This window comes from Typopeltis vanoorti, chromosome 4 (genome assembly GCF_054136105.1).
Source record: "Typopeltis vanoorti isolate ZY-2024b chromosome 4, IOZ_Tvanoo_1.0, whole genome shotgun sequence".
NCBI lineage: Eukaryota > Metazoa > Arthropoda > Arachnida > Uropygi > Thelyphonidae > Typopeltis > Typopeltis vanoorti.
In genome coordinates, this window is record NC_143552.1 from 63,158,058 (window position 1) to 63,177,715 (window position 19,658).

The 19,658-nt window shown below is 36.7% G+C and overlaps 1 protein-coding gene across 1 annotated transcript in view; it reads left to right on the forward strand.

Annotated features, from left to right (window-relative positions):
* Positions 1-19,658, forward strand: part of LOC150107366 (venom phosphodiesterase-like) — a 291,454-nt gene that overhangs the window by 106,407 nt on the left and 165,389 nt on the right. The window contains exon 7 of the mRNA XM_090391228.1: positions 9,481-9,600. Within this exon, the coding sequence (XP_090247354.1) occupies positions 9,481-9,600 (120 nt within the window). The remainder of the gene's footprint in view (positions 1-9,480; positions 9,601-19,658) is intronic.

Consider the following 19,658-nt stretch of genomic DNA (forward strand, 5'->3'; position numbering starts at 1 on the left):
TGAGAGCTCTACTCCAATCATCTGGAATTCGTCTTTCTATCCAGGCCCTCTGAACTATGCAGTGTAGCCACTGTAAAACCTTTATACCTCCATACTTGAGCATTTCTGGTCTAATATTATCTACTCCAGCTGCCTTTCCACATGTCAAACTTTTGATGGCTTTTTCTACTTCAAGCATGGATATGTATTCCTGATTGCATGCCTGGTCAGTGTTTTTTATTAATGTGCTGTCATCACTGCTAGTTTCATTTAGCAATTTTTCAAAGTAATTACTCCATACTTTAAGGATATCTTTTTCTCCTGTTTTCATATCACCTTTATCATCTCTAATTCCTTTTACAGCATCTTTTCTCCATTTCTGAGCTTCTTCAACAACCTCCAGAATATCTTACCACCTTCTTCATATTTATTTTCTATGTTCTTACCAAAGTCTTCCCATCACTTTTATTTAGCTAGTTTTACACAGTGTTTACTTTTTTACATTTGTCTCTGTATTCTCTAAGAGCACAAGCTGACTTATTTGCCAGGAACTTTTGATATGCTTTCTTCTTTTCCTTCACTGCCTTTTTAACTTCCTGTGTCCACCATGGAGTTCTGATTTTTCTATCCTTGCAGACAACCTCACCACATGCCTCTCTGGCTGCATCAATCAGTGTTTTCTTCAAGGCTTGCCACTGAATCTCCAAGGTTTGGTTGCTGTTCTCAAACTTTTTCATTTCATTGAGGAGAGGATCACCTCACTTCATTCAGGCTCATAGTACTTGATTTATATCAAGTACTAATAAGACCTTAAGGTTTTTGCAACAAATAAAAACAGATTTTCCAGATTGTCTACATATTTTACAAATAAATATCAAGACATTTCCGTGTGAGTTTGTCTTATGTTATTATTAGTAGTAATAAGCATACGCGCGTTATTCTAATTTTAAAACATATAGAAATGACATAAGACAATTATCCTATATATATATATATATATATATATATATATAACTATACACACTCATGAGCAGTTGATTTATAGATACCTGCCCAGTTGCGGGTAGTACCCCCCTTTCGCCTTGATGATGGCAGCGATGCGGCGTGGAATGGACTCCACAAGGCACTGGAAGCGCTGGGGAGCCAAACTGATCCACAGTCTCCCACAATGCACGGAGATTGGTCAGAGCAGGGTCCAGGGCACATATATCTCTCTCAACAGCATCCCAGATATGTTCAATAGGATTGAGGTCAGGGGACCTTGGGGCCAGCCAAGCATCCTCATGTCCGTGGAGTGTTCATCCACCCACTCGGCCACAATTCGGGAGCAGTGGGCTGGTGCATTGTCTTGCTGTAGGTGCAGAAATGGGTGCACATGATCTGACAGCAGATCCCTGTATCGTTTGCCGGTGAGGGACGATGATAGATGTACCAGGGGACCCATTTCATCCCACATAAACAGTCCCCATATGAGGATACCACTGGCCTGAACTGTATCTTGCTGGCACGAGGGATCCATCGCTTCATGTGCTTGGCGACGAACTCGTACCCTGCCATCAGCGTGTACCAATGTATACCTCGACTCATCAGTCCAGGCGACCTTTTCCATGCGTCGAGGATCGAATGGCGGTGTTCCTGCACCCATGCTAATCGTTGTGCCTTGTGACGTGGTGAGCAGAGGTACCCTAGTCAGGTGGTGGCTTCTATACCCCATAGCAAGGAGATGGTTCTGGATGGTGTGGCTGCTCACACGTCGTTGTTGTTCAGCATTGAACTGATGAGTGATCTGCGGCACTGTGGCTCCGCTATTACCATCCTAGCTAGCTGATGGCGTCCCCTGTCATCGACACGTTGTACACCACGGCAGTTTTCCGTGGAGGCTGTGGTTTTACCCGATTCCATGTACTCATAGTACACTCTTGACACAGTGGTCCGTGAAAAGCCCAGTGCTTGCACAACTTCAGAGATTGAGTGCCCCATACGTCTGGCTCCGACTATCTGGCCACGATCGAATTCACTGAGATCTTGAATCTTCCCCATTCTGTGCTCGACTATTACTCAGACGGTCAGTACAAGGTCTGATGATATCCCCGTCATGCACCATGTGGCACTGTTCCACTGGGGCAACTACAGCACCATTTCGCCAACACAGCAGATATCTGTAATTCAACTGCTCAAGTGTATATATGTATATATGAACCAAAACCAAACTACAAACATAAAAAACAACAAATTGCAAGAGATAAGATATTATTATTACATATTACATTAATTATCAATTGTTTTTACTAGGATGAATATTAAATTTTAGATGATGGCTGTGATTGTGCGAGTAAATGTTGAGTGAAAGTAGTATATGGGGAGAGAAAAACAGAACTGTTAAGGGAAGAAATGAAGACTGAGTTCAGGAAGATGAATGAAGAGAGTAGAGAGGTTAGCTAGTTCAAGGCATGTGTGGGAGAAGTGTGGGAGAGAGCAAGGTAAGAGAAAATGGAGAAACAGGTAAAGAGAAGATGGAGAAAGTTGAGAGTAAGTGTGGGAGCAAGGGAAGGGGGTAGAAAGATGAGGAGGGAAAGTTGAGAGAGAGACTGGAAGCAGAAAGGGTTAGGGATGCCAATGAAAGGAAAATAAACGAAGCTGTTCTGAGATTCAATGATATGGGGTATGAGTTGTAGAATGTCAGAGGAGTGCTTACTGGAAAGAATAACAGTGTGGCAATGACAATGAAGAGAGGTGAAAATTTAGAGATAATAGTAATGGTTGGCAGGAATGACATGAGAGGTAGTCTGAATTACATACCAAGAGCTTTGAGATTGATGTTTGATTGAGGAGAAAATTAATGTCAATGGATGAGATTATAGCAAGAATGTGTGTGTTTGGGGGGGGGGTGTTGAACATGTAGATGCATGGAGTACATTTGAGGATAGAAGATAGCTATATACAAGAGATGGGTTATGTTTGAACACAGAAGGATGAAGACATTGGGAAAGATTGCTGTCTTCTAGACTAGTGAACATGTTAGGGTTATGGCAGGGAAACTAGAATTGCAAGGATGGATGATAGGAATGATGATAAAATTATAACAGAGTGATGGAATGCCACATTAAAAAAACATTTCTGATTTGTAGAAAATTTGGCTAGGTTTCCTAGTCATTGTCAATACAGTTGAAATAAACACAATAAGAATAACGCTTCAATTGAAAATGCGTGACATTATATGCTATCAACACCAGGAGGTTAACTCTATCTACAACTACTAGAATTCAAAGAAATACATTTAAATTATTGCAATTTTAATTTCAATATGAACATACTGATTACCAAAGCTGAAAGAAGGGCATGCAGTTGTGGTTCTTGATAAAAGTAACCACTTTAAAAAGTTTAACCCTTTACCACATGATCATACCACCTATTGATGCATTTTCTAGAGAGTTAACAACAGTCTCCTAGATGAAGTTCAACCTTGGGATGAAGAAACCATCAAAAAGTTAAGAGTTCATGCTAGACCACCCTGACTTTATGGTTTTTCCAAGATATAAATAAAATGTTCCATTAAGACCTATTATAAATTGTATAGGTTATCCAACTTAGAAAGTTTCAAAATATCTATCAAATCTTTTCTATGCATTTACAGATAATTCTTTCTCTTTCATTAAAAATTCAGATTTAAAGAATAATATATCAGGATCATCTCTACAATCCACAGATCTTTTAATCAGTTTTGACGTAGTCTCACTCTTCACAAACATCCTGACTGAAGTAATAGAATTACTATGCAATGATTTTCTTCCTAATATTGTAAAATTATTCCAATTTTTCATAAATTCAGGTTACTTTAGTTGGCAAAACAAACTGTACAAGCATATAGAAAGAACTGCAATGGGGGTCTCCTGTTTCCCATATGTATATATTGTCACTTACTTGCAATTTAAGTGTTATTCTTATTGTGTTAACAATGGCTAGGAAACAGGAAATAAATGCAAAATGTTATATTCAGGCATAACAATCAAGGAAAAGAAGGAGTAGCCATAGTATTCAACACTAAATACGAGGCTAATCTTCTTGAATGGCAGGCAGTCTCAAGTAGAGTGATGTGGGCAAATATGAGAATGGGGAACTGGACAATAAGACCTATTTGTGCCTATGGTCCCACAGAAGGTTCTACTAAGGTAGAAATGGAGGAATTTTTTGAGACTTTAGAGAAAGTAACTGACACAATGAAAAAGGAAAAGTTGGTCAATGTTGGGGATCTCTAAGTAGCAGAGTAGGAAATGATTGTCAGACATACAAAAATATTTTGGGAGAATTTGGAGAAAAGAGCAAAGCTAATAATAATGGCAAATACCTGTTGGATTTTTGCTCAGGACATGGACTGGTTATTACTAACACCATGTCAAATCTTTTCTATGCATTTACAGATAATTCTTTCTCTTTCATTAAAAATTCAGATTTAAAGAATAAAATATCAGGATCATCTCTACAATCCACAGATCTTTTAATCAGTCAAATTTTTCTGACACAATGAAAAAGGAAAAGTTGGTCAATGTTGGGGATCTCTAAATAGCAGAGTAGGAAATGATTGTCAGACATACAAAAATATTTTGGGAGAATTTGGAGAAAAGAGCAAAGCTAATAATAATGGCAAATACCTGTTGGATTTTTGCTCAGGACATGGACTGGTTATTACTAACACCATGTTCCAACATAAAAATGTGCACAAATTCACATGGAGAGAAGAAGCAAGGAATAAGAAAAGTCTCATTGACTATGTTATTGTTGATAGTGATGTTTTCTCCCTGGTGCAGGACACCAGAGTGTACAGAGGATTTGAAATTGGAAGTGATCACTATTTAGTCTTAAGCAAGATAAAATTGAATTTCATATTGAAAAGAATAACATGTAAGAAAGTTTTAAAGCGAATGAAAGTTGAGCAGCTCTCAGATTAGAACTCTAGACTAAAATACACAAAGATTATCGGAAAAAAATGAAAGAGTTTGAGAACAGCAACCAAACCTTGGAGATTAAGTGGCAAGCCTTAAAGAAAACACTGATTGATTCAGCCAGAGAAGCATGTGGTGAGGTTGTCTGCAAGGATAGAAAAATCAGAACTCCATGGTGGACACAGGAAGTTAAAAAGGCAGTGAAGGAAAAGAAGAAAGCATATCAAAAGTTCCTGGCAAATAAGTCAGCTTGTGCTCTTAGAAAATACAGAGACAAATGTAAGAAAGCTAAACACTGTGTAAAACTAGCTAAACAAAAGTCATGGGAAGACTTTGGCAAGAACACATGGAAAATAAATATCAAGAGCATGGTAAGATATTCTGGAGGTTGTTGAAGAAGCTTAGAAATGGAGGAAAGATGCTGTAAAAGGAGTTAGAGATGATAAAGGTGACATGAAAACAGGAGAAAAAGATATCCTTGAAGTATGGAGTAATTACATTGAAAAACTGCTAAATGAAACAAGCAGTGATGATAGCACAGTGGTAAAAAACACTGACCAGGCATGCAGTCAGGAATACATATCCATACTTGAAGTAGAAAAAGCCATCAAAGGCTTGAAATGTGGAAAGGCAGCAGGAGTAGATGATATTTGACCAGAAATGCTGAAGTATGGTGGTATAAGAGTCTTACAGTGGCTGCACTGCATAGTTCAGAAAGCCTGGACAGAGGGACGAATTCCCGATGATTGGAGTAGAGCTCTCATAGTATCCATATATAAAAAGGTAAAAAAACTAAATGTGAGAATTACAGAGGTATTTCCCCACTGAGTGTTCCTGGCAAGATCTATGCAAGTATACTTGAGAAACGGTTGAGAAGAATTGTGGAAGAAAAGCTTGGTGAAGAACAAGCTGGATTCAGGCCAAATAGAGGCTGTCAGGATCAGATCTTCACATTACGAGAAATAGTTGAAAAGTCATGGGAATATAACAAAGATCTGTATTTAAGTTTTGTCCATCTGGAAAAGGCATATGACAAGGTGCCGAGAGAAGCTATTCAATACTCTACAGTTATATGGTGTCATTGGGTCATTATATCAAGCAGTACTTAGTCTTTATTTGAGTTGTAAGTCAGCAGTTAGAATTGAAGGAAGTACAGGAAGATGGTTTAATGTTAAATCTGGTGTGAGACAAGGATGTACATTATCCCCTCTGTTATTCATTATCTATATGGATCACATTATGAAGGAAAGTGGTATTAAACATGGTATCAAAATTGGAGATGTTAATGTCAGCTCTTTGCTTTATGTGGATGATGTTATACTTCTAAATAAATCTGCTACAAGTTTGCAAGATTCCCTGACTGAATTGAATAACTGTTGTAATAGATATGGTATGAAGGTCAGCAATAAAAAGACAAAGACAATGAAAATAGGTAGAATCATTGGAAATGTCAACTGCTTTGTGAACAGAGAACCTGTTGAACAAGTAAAACATTTCAGCTACTTTGGCATGATTTTTAGTGAAAATAGTAAATTAAATATGGAAATAGACAACAGAATCAACAAAGCTGGTATGGTAGGATGTCAATTGAATAAATTCATGTGGAATAAGAGAAAAATTAGTCGGAACACTAAATTAGCTGTATACAAGACAGTGTTCAAACCAGTTTTAACTTATAGATCTGAGAGCTACGGTCAGAAGTAAAACACTTGACCAAAGACTAGAGAATGCAGATATGAGAGTCCTGAGAAAGATTAGAGGCATAAGAACAGATGGCATCAATGGCAAGATCATATTAAAAACGAGGATATTATTACTAAGAACTTGACATTGTCAGCATCAGGAATGCATTAGCAGAGCTAATCTCAGGTGGTATGGTCACTTAAATAGAATGGGCAAGGAAAGATTAGCAAAACAAGTGTTCTCTGTCAGGTTGTCAGGAAAACTACCCAGGGGAAGACCAAGATAGAGGTGGATTGATACTGTACAAAGTGCCTTAGACGATAGAAATATAAGATCTGATAATGTTGGAGTCTTGACACGTAACAGACTGATTTGGAGGAAAATTGTAGATAGGAAGTTAGTAATGATGTAAATTTTTCATGTAGTACTATCATATCCTGTACACCCCTTGAGGGTACATGGCAGGAATTTGATGATGATTATGTTGTATGCCTACATTTCGATATTTAGATTTATTCATAGCAGGAAGGGATTTATGTTTAGATAGTGTTTTGAGAAATGAGAGCAGAAAATATAGATGATGAATAGGAAATGTTTAGCAAATTAGTTTGGCAAGTGGAAAGAGAATGATCATTGGGTGGGGTTTGGGGGCTTCAACTATAGCAATATAAACTGGGCAGAGGAGACAGTATGCAGTAATAAGGAAACTGAATTTTTAGAATTCTTGAGGGACAGCTGTCTTAGGCAGAATGTGGTGGAGGGGACACAAAAATCAAGAGTTTTGGATCTGGTCATAGCATCAGATTCTCTGATGCTATGACCAGATAAACTTGATAAATTAAGCAGGAATTGAAGATGAAAAAGATAATGGATTGATATATAAAGAGAAATAGTGAAAACGGTTGCATGAGGAATATAAGGTTCATATTAGAAACGTGACTAGTATAGTAAGGAGATAAAAATTAGAATGAGAGGAGACTATCACTGCAATCCAAAGAGAATTCCAAGCAGTTTTTTTCACTACGTGGCCAGTAGAAGTAGAATAAACGAAAGCACTTATTGATAAATTACCATTCTGGATGGAGATGAGACTTGGGTGATCAAGGCAAATGACATAATTGAGCCTATTTAATGATCACTTTATCAGAATGTTCCATCCTGGTACATCAGGATTTATTCCTAGGATTACACATGGTGAAGAGTTAGAACTGAATGAAGAGGATGTATTCCAAATACTGAGTACACTAAATATCAGTAAGGCAGACTAAATGAAATTTCACCATGTTTTAAGGGCATGTTCTGTGCAGCTGACCATTAACCTGCTTGTTTAATGAAAGTCCAGCAATAGAACAAGTTCCTGGATATGGAAGAAGGATAAGGCAATGCCATTCCATAAAGATGGTGATAGAATGGAGGTATCAAATTATTGGCTGGTTTGTGTTTCTTCTGTGGTTGTTAAGATTTAAAAATATGTTAGAGCACACTTACTGAATTGGGCATATGAGGACAATTTTATTTATACAAGCCAGCACTAGCATGGATTTCTTAAGGAACACTTTTGTTTTAATAATCGGGTTGCTTTTTTTTTTTTTTACAATAGAATAACAAGAGCAGTGGATGAGGGTAAAATCATACACTATAATTTTTTTGGATTTTGCAAAGCCATTTGACAGAATGCCTGTCAGGTTAATGGATTAAATTGGTAACAGTCTTTCTAATAGATATAAGAATGCTGTACATGGGGAGGTGAGGAAAGCCGTATCAAAAAGTAGGAAGGTTACAAGTGGAGTTCCATAGGATTTAGTATACTGGGACCATTACTATTCACTTGTCAATGATATTGTCAGTAAACTAAGAGGAAGATATTCAGTTGTTTGTAGATGGTACAAAGCTTGGAAAGGTTATTAGTAATAGTTCTGCTATTTTAGCTCTTCAAGGGGATTTGAATAAGTTGGAATGTTGAATAAGTCAGTTGTTAAATGTAAAGTTTTGAAATTTGGGATTCATGGATAAGATGCCTCATACTAGAAAAAAAGTGGAGGAAGCAAGAGATTGTAGTTTGATTGTATATAGAAATTTAAAGTTCAGAGGACATATTGCAAAGGCTGTGAAGACAATCCACAGAGTTGGAATACCAAGTAAGATGTTGACTAGCCGAAATAAAAGGATGGTGGTTTAATTGTATAGCTTTTATCAGACCATATCTGGATAATTATTCTCAGATTTGGTTACCGGGATTTGAAGGGATTAAATAACCTTGGAGTGTGTCCAGGGGCAGATATATAAAATACCAGGACTGTGCAATGTTGGTTATGAGAAACAGACTGAAGGCATTCAAAACTACACAGTTTGGTGGATAGAAGATGGAAGATATGATTGAGACATTTAAGCTGTTGAAAGGTTATTACTGGATTGACACTGGGGTGGTTTTTCATATTGTAGAATGAGGGGAATAAACAAGGGCAAAAGGAAGTCATGAATAAGAGGGTAGGAAGTAAGTTTTTAGATAGTTTTAAATAATAAATCATTTTTAATAACTACTTTACAGTCTGAAGCTTTGTTGTGCTATTTATGTAACAACCTCTTTATGCAATAACAAAAGTGTTTGAGTGCATGTGCTTGTTTTTATTCATTGCAAAGTGACAACACAGGGTAGTTGATATGTATAAATATATTTATACTAGGGGGGCTCGACAATCAGGTCCATGAGTTTCAAAACGTTTCAAAAAACGTGACATACAAACATGACATAAAAAGGCTTATTTATATAGGGTAGATTTATCTGACTTCTCCTTTTTTTTTTTTTTAATGCAGTAAATTTTATTATCTAGAAAATAAACTGCAGATTTATCTTATTTCTTTACCTTCTATTTTATAGGGTTTATATCCAGAATCTCATGGAATTGTAGACAACAAAATAATAGATTCCATTACTGGAGAGAAGTTTAGTCCTGGAAATCCTGAGTCATTTAAAGCATCTTGGTGGGGAGGTGAACCTGTTCGTATTATTATCACCATTTCTATAATAATATTTTTTTGAAGTGGAATATGCAGAAGATTTTAAATAGGTTAATTTCATAAATATTATTACTATTTATACATCTTCATATAGTCCTAAGACATGCTATGGAAAGTTCATACTAACTCACATAATGCCTTATTATAGCTCTTCCTAATCTCATTCACTGACAATGCATTCACAACTTTCCTCCCCATTTGCAAATTCATTCCACTTGTTTGCTACTCTCTAAGCAATGTACCTAGTCAAATTATACATAATTGGTCGTTTTATAATAGAAATACAATTTTATTAATACAGACCAGTTTACAATAAAACATTTATTAAAACCTACCAGTTTCGCCAGCAAACTGTCTGGCTTTTTCAAGGTGTTTACGGAGATATGAAAGCTAGTAAATGCAAATTAAAAGGAACATAAAAAACGTTGTAAACCAACTAGTAGTTATGGTTACACATTTCGTGTGACAGAGAGGACTTATTGTTCTTATTCATTATCACGCATGCGTGTTTGTTGTAGACGTGTAACGTGATTACTGGCTAGCTGTAGTTCAGATTGATTGAGAGAGAGGATCAAGTTTTTCCACAAACTGTTTAGAATTACACCCTGATTTCTGTTGAGGTTTCTGCCAGTTATTGACAATATTGTGGCTTCCTTAAATACACGATGCCTGTAGTCATCATCGAGATATGGCATGGAGCTGTTTTGCCAATCTATCGTGTGGTTAGACTTATAGAAATGATGTGCTAAGCCGGAAGAGATGCTTCTGTGGTTTACATCACCAACGTGTTCTTTTTGTCTAATTTCTAAACTTCGTGAAGTTTGTCCGATGTAGGCAAGACCATAGACCATCTACATGGTGGAGATATGTGCATGATATATTCATCGTATGGCAAGACAGCTTAGACAACCTAAAATCGTTTGTGGATAAAATAAACTCAATACATAGCAAGATAAAATTCACTCTGGAAGTAGAAAACAATAACCAACTGCATTTTTTAGATATCTTGATAAAAAAACAACCTAACAGTGTCAAATTATCCATTTACAGAAAGCCCACAGATACTGGAAGATATCTTCATTATACTTCAAACCATCACAAGACACACAAACTGAGTATTATCCACATGTTGAAACATAGAGCCAAAAAGTTTATATCAGAAGAGGAGGATACACAGAATGAACTCTCACTAATAGCCAACACATTATCACAAAATGGATACCCTCAAAACATCATCAAAAAATATCTATACAATGACAACCCCAGACAAGAAGAATCCCACTGTCAGCACATTTCTACTGTAGTGATACCTTTCATCAAGTCAATTTCATATCAGATAGCAAGAATACTAAGAGCCCACAACATCAGAGTGGTCTTCAAACCTACACCACCAACATCAGACAAGTTTTAGGATCCCCAAAAGATAAAGTTCCGTTCTACAAATATCCAGGAGTATATTACATTCCCTGCTCCTGTGGTCTTGCCTACATCGGACAAACTTCACGAAGTTTAGAAATTAGACAAAAAGAACATGTTGGTGATGTAAACCACAACAGAAGCATCTCTTCCGGCTTAGCACATCATTTCTGTATGTCTAACCACACGATAGATTGGCAAAACAGCTCCATGCCATATCTCGATGACGACTACAGGCATTGTGTATTTAAGGAAGCCACAATAGTGTCAATAACCGGCGGAATATATTACATTCCCTGCTCCTGTGGTCTTGCCTACATCGGACAAACTTCACGAAGTTTAGAAATTAGACAAAAAGAACATGTTGGTGATGTAAACCACAACAGAAGCATCTCTTCCGGCTTAGCACATCATTTCTGTACGTCTAACCATACGATAGATTGGCAAAACAGCTCCATGCCATATCTCGATGACGACTACAGGCATCGTGTATTTAAGGAAGCCACAATAGTGTCAATAACCGGCGGAAACCTCAACAGAAATCAGGGTGTAATTCTAAACAGTTCGTGGAAAAACTTGATCCTCTCTCTCAATCAATCTGAACTACAGCTAGCCAGTAATCACATTACACGTCTACAACAAACACGCATGCGTGATAATGAATAAGAACAATAAGTCCTCTCTGTCACATGAAATATGTAACCATAACTACTAGTTGGTTTACAACATTTTTTATGTTCCTTTTAATTTGGATTTACTAGCTTTCATATCTCCGTAAACGCCTTGAAAAAGCCAGACAGTTTGCTGGCGAAACTGGTAGGTTTTAATAAATGTTTTATTGTAAACTGGTCTGTATTAATAAAATTGTATTTCCAATGTACCTAGTCCTTAGATTCTTATTAACTACACTCTTAATGAATTTTTAGAAATATCCTGTATTCTCTACTATTCTGCTATATATTGAAAAATTTCTTCTCCATCTGTCCTATAAATCACATTAGTAACTTATATATTTCTATCACATCCACTGTATTTTTTTGGATGTCAATCAAATTTTGTAACCTAAAAATCTTTAATTCATCATTATTATGTCCTAAAATGTGCATGAAGTATGTACATACTTCATATACTTCATATGTATATGAAGTATGTACATATATCTTGTGTACATAATGTACACAAGATATTATATGATAACCCCAGTACATGACTTCAGTACTAAGTTTGCTATCAATAATTTTCTTTCAGTTACTTGTATAGGTCTTTGAAGCAATCACCATTACTTTTCTGTCTTCTAAGGCAGTCTTAACTGCAGCAGCCCATCATCTTTAACTCTTCAACAGAAAAACATCTTTTTACTAATCTTCCATCTACTATTAATTCTTAGGATGCATTAGACTGACTTATCTAAGCACATGACATTACAGGCCCACAAACATAAACATGATAACAAACAACAAAACCTAACAGTTTCAGTCAAAATCATGAATTTTCCATTCTTTTTAGTGATGAGAAAGAAACAACTTTAAAAAAATAATTATGACATGTACCAAACTGTGAAAAGTTTAAAGCACCAAAATCATAATTGTTAATAACAATATTATATTTTTACTTTTTTTTTCAACTCCTTTCCAGCATTTTTAAATAAAAATAAACAAAAACTAATTAATATCATTACCCAATTAGCAATGACTAATTAGGTCAGTAATTACAGGGAAAGCAATTATTATTGGGGGAGGGTTCAACTATATAGATTAGAATGAGGAATCAGAATTCATGCAGCATCTGAGGGATAATTACCTATAGTAATATATGATTTAAGAAAACAGAGTATGGGAAATAGTAGGAGAGTGTTTGAAAGAACCATTATTAGATTACATCTGCAGTCTAATATAGCTAGGTTACCTTAGGAAAATAAATCAGGTGTGAATTCAGGGATGAGGAATATCATTAAGCAGAAGACACTAAAAAGACAATGTTGTGAATGAAATATAATGAGAAATATGATGAGCAAGCTCATGAACAGTAAAAAGTATATACAAAAAGAGAAACTGGCATGGTAAGGAAGCCAAAATCACATTATGAGAACAAATTTGCAAAGCAAGCAAAGGAAATTATTATTACCATGATACCTCCACAACTTACACAGTAGTATATAGTAAATGATCTGGTGTCAACACATTTCACAATCCAGTGTCTGCTACCCCATCATATTTGTACATTAATTGGATGTATATTGGCAGTGTGCCTTTTTTTCTGTAGAGTAAGTTTTTTTTTTTTTTTTTTTTTTTTGTGGAACCAGTTTCCATCATTGCATTTATAGAGGGTGCTAGTTAGGACTACTGGATCCTACCAATCATATGCAGTCTGTGTTTGTTTTCTTACCGACATGCCTGTATGCATATGTCTGATGTTTTTGCCCATGAAGACGCCTAGGTGACCTAGGCAGAAATAGTGGCATAATTCATTTACTAAATAAATTTAGTTTATATTTATTATCTGTAGATATGTATTTATTCTACTAAACATCAAGATAAGCATGTGCTATGCTGTTTTAGGGGTTAGGGAAGAAAATTCTTGGCAATCACTATGTTTTAAGTTAATTTGTCTGTATATTTATTCTGGATAAATATATAAATATTCTGGAGGTTGTTGAAGAAGCTTAGGAATGGAGGAAAGAGTGCTGTAAAAGGCGTTAGAAATGATAAAGGTGACATGAAAACGGAAGAAAAAGATATCCTTGAAGTATGGAGTAATTACTTTGAAAAACTGCTAATTGAAACAAGCACTGATGACAGCACAGTGGTAAAAAACACTGACCAGGCATGCAGTCAGGAATCCATATCCATACTTGAAGTAGAAAAAGCCATCAAAGGCTTGAAATGTGGAAAGGCAGCAGGAGTAGGTGATATTTGACCAGAAATGCTGAAGTATGGTGGTATGAGAGTCTTACAATGGCTGCACTACATAGTTCAGAAAGCCTGGACAGAGGGACGAATTCCCGATGATTGGAGTAGAGCTCTCATAGTATCCATATATAAAAAGGGAAAAAAACTAAATGTGAGAATTACAGAGGTATTTCCCCACTGAGTGTTCCTGGCAAGATCTATGCAAGTATACTTGAGAAACGGTTGAGAAGAATTGTGGAAGAAAAGCTTGGTGAAGAAAAAGCTGGATTCAGGCCAAATAGAGGCTGTCAGGATCAGATCTTCACTTTACGACAAACAGTCGAGAAAGCATGGGAATATAACAAAGATCTGTATTTAAGTTTTGTCGATTTGGAAAAGGCATATGACAAGGTGCCAAGAGAGAAGCTATTCAATACGCTACAGTTATATGGTGTCAATGGGGCATTATATCAAGCAATACTTAGTCTTTATATGAGTTGTAAGTCAGCAGTTAGAATTGAAGGAAGTACAGGAAGATGGTTTAATGTTAAATCTGGTGTGAGACAAGGATGTACATTATCCCCTCTGTTATTCATTATCTATATGGATCACATTATGAAGGAAAGCGGTATTAAACATGATATCAAAATTGGAGATGTTAATGTTAGCTCTTTGCTTTATGCGGATGATGTTATACTTCTAAATAAATCCGCTACAAGTCTGCAGGATTCTCTGACTAAATTGAGTAGCTGTTGTAATAGATATGGTATGAAAGTCAGCAATAAAAAGACAATGACAATGAAAATAGGCAGAATCATTGAAAATGTCAACTGTATTGTGAATGGAGAACCTGTGGAACAAGTGAAACATTTCAGCTACTTAGGCACGATTTTTACTGAAGATGGTAAATTAAATATAGAAATAGACAACAAAATCAGCAAAGCTGGTATGGTAGGAAGTCAATTGAATAAATTCATATGGAATAAGAGAGAAATTAGTCAGAACACTAAATTAGCTGTATACAAGACAGTGTTCAAACCAATTTTAACTTATGGATCTGAGAGCTGGGTCAGAAGTAAAACACTTGACCAAAGACTAGGGACCGTAGATATGAGAGTCCTGAGAAAGATTATAGGCATGAACAGATGGCATCAATGGCAGTATCATATTAAAAATGAGGATATTAGGAAAGAACTTGACATTGTCCAACATCCAGGAATGCATTAGCAGAGCTAATCTCAGGTGGTATGGTCACTTAAACAGAATGGGCGAGGAAAGATTAGCAAAACAAGTGTTCTCTGCCAGGTTGGCAGCAAAACGACCCAGAGGAAGACCAAGATATAGGTGAATTGATACGGTACAAAGTGCCTTAGATGATAGAAATATAAGATCTGATAATGTTGGAGTCTTGACAAGTAATAGACTGATTTGGAGGAAAATTGTAGATAGGAAGTTAGTAATGATGTAATATTTTTCATGTAGTACTATCATATCCTGTACACCCCTTGAGGGTACATGGCAGGAAATTGATGATGATGATGATCATTATGTATATACTCCTGAAGACGGCCTCAACATGGAGGCTGAAAGAGTGAATGGAATTTTTTTTCCCTATTATTAAATAGTTATTCTATGATATGCTACAAAAACAGTTATACAATAAAAATGTCTGTATACTGATAGTAGAAGACCTCAGTTCTAGAGTTAGAAATAATCCAATCCCAAGTGCAATATACAAAACCTAAGAATGAACACTATTTCTGAAGATTACAACTGCAAATTCAGACAGATCAGCTTGTGAAAGTTTGTATTACTGAAGATTTCGAGTAAAAAGTGGGTACACATTCAAATTTTTGAATTGCACACAAAGGAGTCACATGGTAACACTCAACAAGATAAAAGGCTAAGCCTAAGAGTTAAGAGTGTGTGGACTACATATTTTGCTTGGAGAGTGGCAAATGATTAATGATACATGTATAATAATAATGAAACATATCTATATCTGGAATCACTTACTGATCAGAACACACACACACACACACACACACACACACACACACACACACACACACACACACACACACACACACACACACACACACACACACACACACATTAGTTTATGTTAAAGGGAGATTGATGATAGCAAGCAAGCTTGTTTACTTTTTATGAAGAGGTCATGAGGAAAATTCTTAAAAGCCTGTATTCTCACTCTGAGAATTTAAATAAAAAAATGTATTTAAATTCTCAGAAGCTTATTGCATTAGTACTGTGAATAAATTAAGATTTAGATAATCTGGAAATTACCCTACTCTAAGAATTTAAGCATGGAATGTTTTCAAACCACTTCATATCTCCAGTAAGCAGTATAAATTTGATCATCACTGAATGATGAAATTAATCCCTCAACTAAAGTTATTCTAAACATTCATAGCAGTGTGGCTTTAAACCCATGGCCTACTGGGTGAAAAGAAGTGCTATCTGCTCAACCAACTAGGCAGGCAGACTATTTAGAGAGTGAAAGTCTTCTAAGAGCCACATGGTTAGAAAAAAAGGACTAAAAGTATGTGTTAAGGTTACTTTTTATTAATTTCATAAATATTTAGGTTTAAATATTATTATTATTATTTCATGTCCCATACAAGTAGTGAAAGGATTCATTGCATTAGGGGATCCCCTACATATATCATCTCTAATATGAAACTAAATACTTAAGGAATTGACAGCGTACACTAGAAATATAAATTAAATCAACTTTAATATATACTTTCCAATATTTCAGCAACGTCACATTGCCATCTTCATTGGAACTTAAGATAAAGACACATGCATGCAAGTACTACAGAACAGCAAATGAGAAACAAAGCGAGGAAGCTACCGTTTTCCTAAAGTCCTAGTGCCCCTTGGCTGGCTATATTAGGTGTTCTTGGCCTTTGGGCTGAAGTTCTTCTGATATATATTTCCCAAACTTGGGGCAGTCTCATGCATCCAAATTTGTTGGGGTTTGGCATGTTCCTAAGGGCTGAGGCTGATTCCATGAACAGTCTTTCATATTTGAACTTGCTGCAGTGTATTACTGTGGCTTTCTTCCACTTTATTCTGTGGTGTGTATCCAGAGCATGGTCTGCAAGCCCAGAATGGCTGTAGTGGTGAAATCAGATGTAGTCCTTGTGTTCTGAGATTCTGATATTTGCTGTCCTGACTGTTTGGCCAACGTAGGACAATTTACAGCTGCAAGGGACCTGGTATACACCAGGTAGGTGTATATATATGTATACCAGGGGGAGTGGTTGGTGGTCTTTAGTGGAGCGGATAAGGGATGCCAATTTTCTATATGGTCTGTAACAAGAGGTCAAGTCATGATTTTTTAGGATTTTGTTGATTTTTTCTGAGGTGCCTCAGATGTAGGGAATGGTGATGGATTTAGAGTAATCTTTTTTGTGAAGGTGGGGAGGTGGGTTGTGGATAACGGGTTTTAGTATTTTTTGGATTTTTTTTGGGGGGGGGGGGTAGCCATTGGCTGAGATTTGGATGTAGCCTGTATTCTCACAAAAGCAAAACCACCAAAAACAACATATCCATTTGTGAATACAAGTCTCTAGAGGAATTGAAGAAAAACAAAGAAATAGTTATCACCAAAGTGGATAAGTGGAACACCACTGTGGTACTCAATCATAATGACTACACAGGTAAGCTTAAGGCTTTACTATTAGATTGAGCTACTTACCTCCCTATTGAATATAATCCCACCAACTCACAAATTAGAAAACTCCATAGGCTCCTTAAGAAGGTCACTTCTTGGTCTGTGGAGATTAAAACCAAACTCTAGACCCCTCGTATATATGGGCTCCCGAAAATACATAAAGAAAATGTGCCATTACGTCCTATAGTGGATGGCATTGATTCCCCCACTTACAAACTAACTAAATATTTAGCCAAAGCACTCTCATACTATACTGGCAACACATCATCACACATAAAAAACTCAGCCCACTTCAAAACCAGTATAGAAAACCTTACACTCCAATATAATGACATAATGATCAGTTTTGATGTCTCCTCCTTATTCACAAATGTCCCCTTCAATGAAACCTTAGAGCTAATCCAAGCTAAATTTCTTCCTGATATCTCAGCCCTATTTCAGTTCTCAATGAACTCAGGCTATTTCGTTTGGCAGGAAAAATTCTACAAACAGATAGAGGGGACAGCCATGGGTTCACCACTTTCCCCACCCTTGGCCAACTTCTTTATGGAGACTTTTGAAGAGAAAGCCTTAAACTCAGCCCCACAAAAACCTACCATATGGCTTCGCTATGTTGATGATGTGTTCGCCATTTGGCCACATGGCCCGGATTCACTCCTCTCCTTTCTAACACACTTAAACAACCAACATCCTAGAATCAAGTTCATCCTGGAAAAAGAGAAAAACAATAGCCTTCCCTTCCTAGACACACTAATCACCTGCCAACCTGATGAAACCTTGGTTTTCTCAGTTTATAGAAAACCGACCCATTCAGGCAGATACATTCACCAACAATCTCCCCCCCCCAACACACACAACAATATGGATTTATTAAGACACTATTCAACAGGGCAAAACTAATCTGTTCAAATGACCAAGCCCTAACTACAGAACTAAATCACATCCTTAACACTTTCTCAGCCAATGGCTACTCCACCAAAAAAAATCCAAAAATACTAAAACCAGTTATCCACAATACCCCTACCACAAAAAAGATTACTCTAAATCCATCGGAAACAATCAACAAAATCCTAAAAAAAAAAAAAACATGACTTGACCTCTTGTTACAGACCATATAGAAAATTGGCATCCCTTATCCGCTCCACTAAAGACCAACCACCTCCCCTAGACCTGCCTGGTGTATGCCAGGCCCCTTGCAGCTGTAAATTGTCCTACTTTGGCCAAACAGGCAGGAACAGCAAATATCAGAATCTCAGAACACAACGACTACATCCGATTTCACCACTACAGCCACTCTGGGCTTGCAGACCATGCTCTGGATACACTCCACAGAATAAAGTGGAAGAAAGCCACAGTAATACACTGCAACAAGTTCAAATATGAAAGACTATTCATGGAATCAGCCTCAGCCCTTAGGAACATGCCAAACTCCAACAAATTTGGATGCATGAGACTGCCCCAAGTTTGGGAAACATATATCAGAAGAACTTCAGCCCAAAGGCCAAGAACACCTAATATAGCCTGCCAAGGGGCACCATCAGGATTTCAGAAATACGGTAGCTTCCTCGCTTTGTTTCTCATTTGCTGTTCTGTAGTACTTGCATGCATGTGTCTTTATCTTAAGTTCCCATGAAGATGGCAACGTGACATTGCCGAAATATCAGAAAGTATATTTTAAAGTTGATTTAATTTATATTTCTAGTGTACGCTATCAATTTCTTACGTATTTAGTTATCATGTTTAACCAGCATATAAGCCCTTCTACAAGAATCATCTCTAATACTTAATCCTCCAACTACACACACACACACACACACACACACACACACACACACACACACACACACACACACACACACACACACACACAGCAGCATTAATGACCATCAACACACAACGCCATCTACCACCCACTAGTAATATATCTCATCTCATCTTCTTTATACCCTCTTTTACCTTGCTGTGTCGAGGGTTTATTAATCATCGGACCTCAAACCATTCACAGGATAAGGTGGTCAGCCCTACGCCCTG